Source organism: Salvelinus namaycush, unplaced genomic scaffold (genome assembly GCF_016432855.1).
Source record: "Salvelinus namaycush isolate Seneca unplaced genomic scaffold, SaNama_1.0 Scaffold3240, whole genome shotgun sequence".
NCBI lineage: Eukaryota > Metazoa > Chordata > Actinopteri > Salmoniformes > Salmonidae > Salvelinus > Salvelinus namaycush.
The window spans coordinates 17,501-27,260 of record NW_024060165.1 but is presented as its reverse complement, the minus strand read 5'-3'; the positions used below and the strand labels follow the sequence as shown (position 1 = coordinate 27,260).

The window sequence follows — 9,760 nt, the reverse complement described above, 5'->3', positions numbered from 1 at the left end:
TAATTATAGTATGACCATATAAGTCTGGGGTCATCTGTTGATATTATATTATAGTATGACCATATAAGGCTGGTCATCTTTGATATTATAATTATAGTATGACCATATAAGGCTGGGTCATCTGTTGATATTATAATTATAGTATGACCATATAAGGCTGGGTCATCTGTTGATATTATAATTATACTCTGACTGTATAAGGCTGGGTCATTTGTTTTATAGTATAATTATACTATGACCATATAAGGCTGGGTCATTTATTGATGTGACCAATAGAGAGAGAGGAAGGAGAGAGAGTGAGAGTGAGAGTGAGTGAGTGAGGGCGTGAGTGAGTGAGTGAGTGAGTGAGTGAGTGAGTGAGTGAGTGAGTGAGTGAGTGAGTGAGTGAGTGAGTGAGTGGTGTGTGTGTGTGTGTGTGTGTGTGTGTTACCTGATGATGTCTATGTGTCCGTTCTTGGCTGCCAGTGGAGAGGAGAGGTCCCGTTGGGTCAGTAGAATCTCCTGGTTTAAGTTCCAGCAGAGCCACACACATGTTACTGTTGAGAAGGAGCTGGACCACCTATACACACACACACACACACAGTTTTAACCAAGCCTGCTAGCCCAAGACTATTAGTTTTAAACCAAGCCTGCTAGCCCAAGACTATTAGTTTTAACCTAGCCCATTAGCCCAAGGCTAGTAGTTTAACCTAGCCCATTAGCCCAAGGCTAGTAGTTTTAACCTAGCCTGCTAGCCCAAGGCTATTAGTCTTAACCTAGCCTGCTAGCACAAGGCTATTCGTTTTAACGAAGCCTGCTAGCCTAAGATTAGTAGTTTTAACCCAGCCTGCTAGCCCAAGGCTAGTAGTTTTAACCCATTGTGCTAGCCCAAGGCTATTAGTTTTAACCAAGCCCGTTAGCCTAAGGCTATTAGTTTTAACCAAGCCCCGTTAGCCTAAGGCTATTAGTTTTAACCCAGCCCATTAGCCCAAGGCTATTAGTTTTAACCAAGTCCGTTAGCCTAAGGCTATTAGTTTTAACCAAGCCTGCTAGCCCAAGGCTATTAGTTTTAACCAAGCCCGTTAGCCTAAGGCTATTAGTTTTAACCAAGCCTGCTAGCCTAAGGCTATTAGTTTTAACCAAGCCCGTTAGCCCAAGGCTATTAGTTTTAACCAAGCCCGTTAGCCTAAGGCTATTAGTTTTAACCAAGCCTGCTAGCCCAAGGCTATTAGTTTAAACCAAGCCCGTTAACCTAGGGCTATTAGTTTTAACCCAGCCTGCTAGCCTAAGGCTAGTAGTTTTATCAAGCCTGCTAGCCCAAGGCTATTAGGTTTAAACCAAGCCTGCTAGCCTAAGGCTATTAGTTTTAACCAAGCCTGCTAGCCCAAGGCTATTAGTTTAAACCAAGCCTGCTAGCCTAAGGCTAGTAGTTTTATCAAGCCTGCTAGCCCAAGGCTATTAGTTTAAACCAAGCCTGCTAGCCTAAGGCTATTAGTTTTAACCAAGCCCGTTAACCTAAGGCTATTAGTTTTAACCAAGCCTGCTAGCCCAAGGCTATTAGTTTAACCAAGCCTGCTAGCCCAATGCTAGTAGTTTTAACCTGTTAGCCCAAGTCTATTAGTTTTAACCTAGCCTGCTAGCCTAAGATTAGTAGTTTTAACCCAGCCTGCTAGCCCAAGGCTAGTAGTTTTAACCCAGTGTGCTAGCCCAAGGCTATTAGTTTTAACCAAGCCTGCTAGCCCAAGGCTATTAGTTTTAACCAAGCCCGTTAGCCCAAGGCTATTAGTTTTAACCTAGCCCATTAGCCCAAGGCTATTAGTTTTAACCACGCCGTTAGCCCAAGGCTATTAGTTTTAACCAAGCCTGCTAGCCCAAGGCTATTCGTTTTAACCAAGCCTGCTAGCCCAAGGCTATTAGTTTTAACCAAGCCTGCTATCCCAAGGCTAGTAGTTTTAAACCAAGCCTGCTATCCCAAGGCTATTGGTTTTAACCGGCTAGCCCAAGGCTATTAGTTTTAACCTGCTATCCCAAGGCTAGTAGTTTTAAACCTAGCTCGTTATCCCAAGGCTATGGGTTTTAACCTAGCCTGTTAGCCCAAAGCTATTCATTTTAACCTAGCCCGTTAGCTCAAGGCTAGTAGTTTTAACCAAGCCTGCTAGCCAAAGGCTCCAAACACCAACACAACAGTAAATAGGTGATGAAGTTGGTAAAGGTCAGGTACTCACCCCGACCCTGCCGAACTCACAGGCCAGATCAAGAGGAGTCTTTCCTGCATTGTCCAAGATACACGGGTTAGACTGGTGCTGCAGCAACATCTCAGACTGAGGGGACGACAACAACAACAACAACAAGACTTTGTCACAGGGAGTTTAGTCTTCAGCTTAACCTTTTATTTAACTAGGCAAGTTGGTTAACTTCTTTGATATAGGGGGCAGCATTTTCACTTTTGGATGAATTGCGTGCCCATAGTGAACTGCCTCCTACTCTGTCCCAGATGCTAATATATGCATATTATTATTTCTATTGGATAGAAAACACTCTGAAGTTTCTAAAACTGTTTGAATGATGTCTGTGAGTATAACAGAACTCATATGACAGGCAAAAACCTGAGAAAATATCCAAACAGGAAGTGAGAATTCTGAGAGTGGTCGATGTTAAAGTCATCGCCTATTCAATTCCCTGTAATATATGGATATGTTTGCACTTCCTACGCCTTCCACTAGATGTCAACAGTCAGTAGAACGTGGAAGCTTATGCTGTGTTGCGGGACCGGATGGGAGGTGTTTGAGTCAGTGGTCTGGCAGAGTGCCAGTTCTTGGTCACGCGCTTTCCTCATGATATCGTCATGCGTTCCATTACTTATAGAGACTGAAAAGAATGCTCCGGTTGGAACGTTATTGGAAATATATGATAACAACATCCTGAAGATTGATAATCTACTAAGTTTGACCATTTTATTCGACTTGTAATATAACTTTTTGAAGTTTTTGTCCGACGTTTGCCTGCATCTGCGCGAGCGTTTGGACACGTGTACTACACATGCTAGCAAAAGTAGCTAATTGGACATAAGTAATGGACATTATCGAACAAAACAACGATTTATTGTGGAACTAGGATTCCCGGCACTGCATTCTGATGAAGATAATCAAAGGTAAGGGAATATTTATGATGTAATTTCGTATTTCGGTTGACTCCAACATGGCGGAGAAATGTTGTTAAATCTGAGCGCCGTCTCAGATTATTGCATGGTGTGCTTTTTACAAACGTTTTTTTTTAAACTGACACAGCGGTTGCATTAAGAACAAGTGTATCTTTAATTATATGTAAAACATGTATCTTTCATCAAGTTGATGATGAGTATTTATGTTATTTGACGTGGCTCTCTGTAATTACTCCGGATATTTTGGAGGCATTTCTGAACATGGTGCCAATGTAAACCGAGATTTGTGGATATATTATTATGCACATTATCAAACAAAACATAAATGTATTGTGTAACATGATGTCATATGAGTGTCATCTGATGAAGATGTTCAAAGGTTAGTGATACATTTTATCTCTATTTCTGCTATTTGTTACTCCTATCTTTTGCTGGGAAAATGGCTGTGTTTTTCTGTGGCTACGTACTGAGCTAACATAATTGTTTGGTGTGCTTTCCCCGTAAATCCTTTTTTGAAATCAGACATGTTGGCTGGATTCACAACATGTGTAGCTTTAATTTGGTGTCTTTCATGTGTGATTTCATGAAAGATTGATTTTTATAGTAATATATTTATATTTTATATTTGAATTTGGCGCGCTACATTCTTTCTGGATTTTGGCAAAGTGGGACGTTAGCGTCCCACACTTCCTAGAGAAGTTAAGAACAAATTCTTATTTACAATGACGGCCTACTAGGGGAACAAGGGGGTTAACTGCCTTGTTCAGGGGTAGAATGACCTTGTCAGTACGAGGGATTTGATCCAGCAACCTTTTGCGGTTCCTGGCCCTAACGCTCTAACCACTAGGCTACCTGCCGCCCCGACCCCTCTAAGATTACATACCAACACACAGGTTGGAAGACACAGCGCTCCTGGAACAGTTTAAGGGGTTAAGTGCCTTGCTCCAGGGCACAACGGCAGGAGATGACATCTAGGATTCGATGGGCAGAAACTCTTCCGGTAGCCGTAGCTAAACAACAGGTAATGTGACTCACCACGTCGTAGTGTCCGTGCTGTGCCGACAGGTGCAGAGGGATCTGTCCCTCGTCTGATTGGCCGTTGACCGACGAACCAGACTTCAGCAGCGTCTTCATAGGCTCCGCCTTCCCCTGCCACGCCGCGTAGTGCAGCGGACGCATCCCTACGGCAACCACGGAGGAACACACAGAATCAGACTACGGCCGGCAGAGTGTGAGTGTGTGTGTGTGTGTGTGTGTGTGTGTGTGTGTGTGTGTGTGTGTGTGTGTGTGTGTGTGTGTGTGTGTGTGTGTGTGTGTGTGTGTGTGTGTGTGTGTGTGTGTGTGTGTGTGTGTGTCTCACCCTTCTGGTCCCTGATGTCCACGGCGGCCTGAGACTCCAGCAGCAGAGAGATGAGCTCCAGGTTCCCGCTGAGAGCAGCATGGTGCAGCGGAGCAAACCTACACACACACACACATACACACACACACACACACACACACACACACACACACACACACACACACACACAGACACACACACAGACACACACAGACACACACACACACACACACACACACACACACACAGACACAGACACAGACACACACACACACACACACACACACACACACACACACACACACACACACACACACACACACACACACATTATTTAAGTTATTTAGGGCAAGGGTTGTAAAACGTTTTGGGTCCAGGAAAACCTTTTTGTGATTCATCAGTGACATCCCTCGTAATCAGAACTCGACAGAGATAAAAAGACTGATCAATCAAACCAAGGAGTTCTACTATGACTTCATGACCGGACAAACCAAGGAGTTCTACTATGACTTCATGACCGGACAAACCAAGGAGTTCTACTATGACTTCATGACTGGACAAACCAAGGAGTTCTACTATGACTTCATGACCGGACAAACCAAGGAGTTCTACTATGACTTCATGACTGGACAAACCAAGGAGTTCTACTATGACTTCATGACTGGACAAACCAAGGAGTTCTACTATGACTTCATGACCAATCAAACCAAGGAGTTCTACTATGACTTCATGACCGGACAAACCAAGAAGTTCTACTATGACTTCATGACTGGACAAACCAAGGAGTTCTACTATGACTTCATGACCAATCAAACCAAGGAGTTCTACTATGACTTCATGACCGGACAAACCAAGGAGTTCTACTATGACTTCATGACCAGACAAACCAAGGAGTTCTACTATGACTTCATGACCAGACAAACCAAGGAGTTCTACTATGACTTCATGACCGGACAAACCAAGGAGTTCTACTATGACTTCATGACTGGACAAACCAAGGAGTTCTACTATGACTTCATGACTGGACAAACCAAGGAGTTCTACTATGACTTCATGACCAGACAAACCAAGGAGTTCTACTATGACTTCATGACCAGACAAACCAAGGAGTTCTACTATGACTTCATGACTGGACAAACCAAGGAGTTCTACTATGACTTCATGACCAGACAAACCAAGGAGTTCTACTATGACTTCATGACTGGACAAACCAAGGAGTTCTACTATGACTTCATGACTGGACAAACCAAGGAGTTCTACTATGACTTCATGACTGAACAAACCAAGGAGTTCTACTATGACTTCATGACCAGACAAACCAAGGAGTTCTACTATGACTTCATGACCAGACAAACCAAGGAGTTCTACTATGACTTCATGACCAGACAAATCAAGGAGTTCTACTATGACTTCATGACCAGACAAACCAAGGAGTTCTACTATGACTTCATGACCAATCAAACCAAGGAGTTCCACTATGACTTAATGACCGGACAAACCAAGGAGTTCTACTATGACTTCATGACCGGACAAACCAAGGAGTTCTACTATGACTTCATGACCAGACAAACCAAGGAGTTCTACTATGACTGGACAAACCAAGGAGTTCTACTATGACTGGACAAACCAAGGAGTTCTACTATGACTGGACAAACCAATGAGTTCTACTATGACTGGACAAACCAAGGAGTTCTACTATGACTTCATGACTGGACAAACCAAGGAGTTCTACTATGACTTCATGACCAATCAAACCAAGGAGTTCTACTATGACTTCATGACCGGACAAACCAAGAAGTTCTACTATGACTTCATGACTGGACAAACCAAGGAGTTCTACTATGACTTCATGACCAATCAAACCAAGGAGTTCTACTATGACTTCATGACCGGACAAACCAAGGAGTTCTACTATGACTTCATGACCAGACAAACCAAGGAGTTCTACTATGACTTCATGACCAGACAAACCAAGGAGTTCTACTATGACTTCATGACCGGACAAACCAATGAGTTCTACTATGACCTCATGACTGGACAAACAAAGGAGTTCTACTATGACTTCATGACTGGACAAACCAATGAGTTCTACTATGACTTCATGACCAGACAAACCAAGGAGTTCTACTATGACTTCATGACCAGACAAACCAAGGAGTTCTACTATGACTTCATGACCGGACAAACCAATGAGTTCTACTATGACCTCATGACTGGACAAACAAAGGAGTTCTACTATGACTTCATGACTGGACAAACCAATGAGTTCTACTATGACTTCATGACCAGACAAACCAAGGAGTTCTACTATGACTTCATGACCAGACAAACCAAGGAGTTCTACTATGACTTCATGACCAGACAAACCAAGGAGTTCTACTATGACTTCATGACTGGACAAACCAAGGAGTTCTACTATGACTTCATGACTGGACAAACCAAGGAGTTCTACTATGACTTCATGACTGAACAAACCAAGGAGTTTTACTATGACTTCATGACCAGACAAACCAAGGAGTTCTACTATGACTTCATGACCAGACAAACCAAGGAGTTCTACTATGACTTCATGACCAGACAAATCAAGGAGTTCTACTATGACTTCATGACCAGACAAACCAAGGAGTTCTACTATGACTTCATGACCAATCAAACCAAGGAGTTCCACTATGACTTAATGACCGGACAAACCAAGGAGTTCTACTATGACTTCATGACCGGACAAACCAAGGAGTTCTACTATGACTTCATGACCAGACAAACCAAGGAGTTCTACTATGACTTCATGACCGGACAAACCAAGGAGTTCTACTATGACTTCATGACCAGACAAACCAAGGAGTTCTACTATGACTGGACAAACCAAGGAGTTCTACTATGACTGGACAAACCAAGGAGTTCTACTATGACTGGACAAACCAATGAGTTCTACTATGACTGGACAAACCAAGGAGTTCTACTATGACTTCATGACTGGACAAACCAAGGAGTTCTACTATGACTTCATGACCAGACAAACCAAGGAGTTCTACTATGACTTCATGACTGGACAAACCAAGACTTCTACTATGACTTCATGACCAGACAAACCAAGGAGTTCTACTATGACTTCATGACTTGACAAACCAAGGAGTTCTACTATGACTTCATGACTGGACAAACCAAGGAGTTCTACTATGACTTCATGACCAGACAAACCAATTATTGTACCCTGGTAAGGAACATTGTAAAGGCTCTCTCTTGGCATCGGGGATTTTGTTTTTTTTATCGTGTGTGAGAAGCCCTGATTTAGGGCACAGTGGGATGTCTGGTAACTCCATAATGGACAGGAAGAGTCAACATGATGGATTAAAAAAACATCTGATATCATAATGGACTGGATTACAACAACCATCACTCAACCTTAGACACAGACACACACCGGACTTCTATTGTGGGTTATCTAGCTAGCCCACCACATCTGTTTCCTGGTGTGTAGACTAACTCTTATCTACTACTGTCAGATGGATGGAGAAGGATAGGAGAGAGAGATGGAGAAGGAGAGGAGACAGGGATGGAGAAGGATAGGAGAGAGATGGAGAAGGAGAGGAGAGAGAGATGGAGAAGGAGAGGAGACAGGGATGGAGAAGGATAGGAGAGAGGGATGGAGAAGGAGAGGAGAGAGATGGAGAAGGAGAGGAGACAGGGATGGAGAGAGGGATGGAGAAGGAGAGGAGACAGGGATGGAGAAGGATAGGAGAGAGATGGAGAAGGAGAGGAGAGAGAGATGGAGAAGGAGAGGAGACAGGGATGGAGAAGGATAGGAGAGAGGGATGGAGAAGGAGAGGAGAGAGGGATGGAGAAGGATAGGAGAGAGGGATGGAGAAGGAGAGGAGACAGGGATGGAGAGAGGGATGGAGAAGGAGAGGAGAGAGATGGAGAAGGAGAGGAGACAGGGATGGAGAAGGAGAGGAGAGAGATGGAGAAGGAGAGGAGACAGGGATGGAGAGAGGGATGGAGAAGGAGAGGAGAGAGATGGAGAAGGAGAGGAGACAGGGATGGAGAGAGGGATGGAGAAGGAGAGGAGACAGGGATGGAGAAGGAGAGGAGAGAGAGATGGAGTTTTTTTAATTTTAACTAGGCAAGTCAGTTAAGAACAAATTCTTATTTACAATGACGGCCTACCGAGGAACAGTGGGTTAAATGCCTTGTTCAGGGGCAGAACAACATATTTTTACATTGTCAGCTCAGGGATTCGATCTAGCAACCTTTGGGTTTCTGGCCCAACACTCTAACCACTAGGAGGTTAGAGTGAGAAGGAGAGGAGAGAGGTATGGAGAAGGTGAGGAGACAGGGATGGAGAGAGGGGTGGAGAAGGAGAGGAGGGAGAGATGGATGAGAGGGGAGAAAGATGGAGAAGGAGAGGAGAGAGGGATGGAGAAGGAGAGGAGAGAGGGATGGAGAAGGAGAGGGGAGGAAAGAGGGATGGAGAAGGAGAGGAGAGAGATGGAGAGAGGGATGTGGGGAAGGATGAGAGAGGGATGGAGAGAGGGATGGAGAAGGAGAGGAGACATGGATGGAGAAGGAGAGGAGAGAGGGATGGAGGAGAGGAGAGAGGGATGGAGGAGAGAAGAGAGGGATGTGGGGAAGGATGAGAGAGAGGGATGGAGAGAGGGATGTAGGGAAGGATGAGAGAGGGATGGAGAGAGTGTGAGTGTCAGTGTCAGTGTGAGGGATAGAGGCAGTGTGTGAGTGTCAGTGTGAGGGATAGAGGCAGTGTGTGAGTGTCAGTGTGAGGGATAGAGACAGTGTGTGAGTGTCAGTGTGAGGGATAGAGGCAGTGTGTGAGTGTCAGTGTGAGGGATAGAGGCACGCCCTGGTAATCCGCCTGTCTGGTAGGCTCGCGTCACTGGGCAGCTCTCGGCCGGGTTTCCCTTTGTAGTCCGTAATAGTTTTCAAGCCCCTTGCCACATCCGACGAGCGTCAGAGCCAGAATCCAGGTGAAAGCTACGATCCCTTATTGATGCCACTTGTTAAATCCACTTCAATCAGTGTAGATGAAGGGGAGGAGATGGGTTAAGGAAGGGTGCAACTCAATATTAGGAAGGTAATGGTTTGTCCAGCTAATGTTTTACTTCATTTTGTAAAGCAGACCCTCATGCCAAATTGTGTCAAAATATTTTTTTAATCAACAAAGCATGAGAAGACTTTGCCTTTGTTTTGGTTTGTTTGCTTGTCATTTAGGGTGTGCAGGGTGAATACGTGGTCTGTCGTACGGTAATGTGGTAAAAGCCAATTTGACA

General features: G+C 44.3%; 1 protein-coding gene across 1 annotated transcript in view; it reads right to left on the bottom strand.

Moving 5' to 3' along the window:
• Window positions 1-430: 430 nt before the first annotated feature.
• The window catches only part of LOC120040111 (caskin-1-like), a gene marked incomplete at both ends in the record, with an annotated part of 12,780 nt that continues 3,450 nt past the window's right edge, over window positions 431-9,760 (bottom strand). The window contains 4 exons of the mRNA XM_038985359.1: window positions 431-501; window positions 2,205-2,300; window positions 4,175-4,320; window positions 4,500-4,597. Coding sequence (XP_038841287.1) covers window positions 431-501; window positions 2,205-2,300; window positions 4,175-4,320; window positions 4,500-4,597 — 411 coding nt within the window. The remainder of the gene's footprint in view (window positions 502-2,204; window positions 2,301-4,174; window positions 4,321-4,499; window positions 4,598-9,760) is intronic.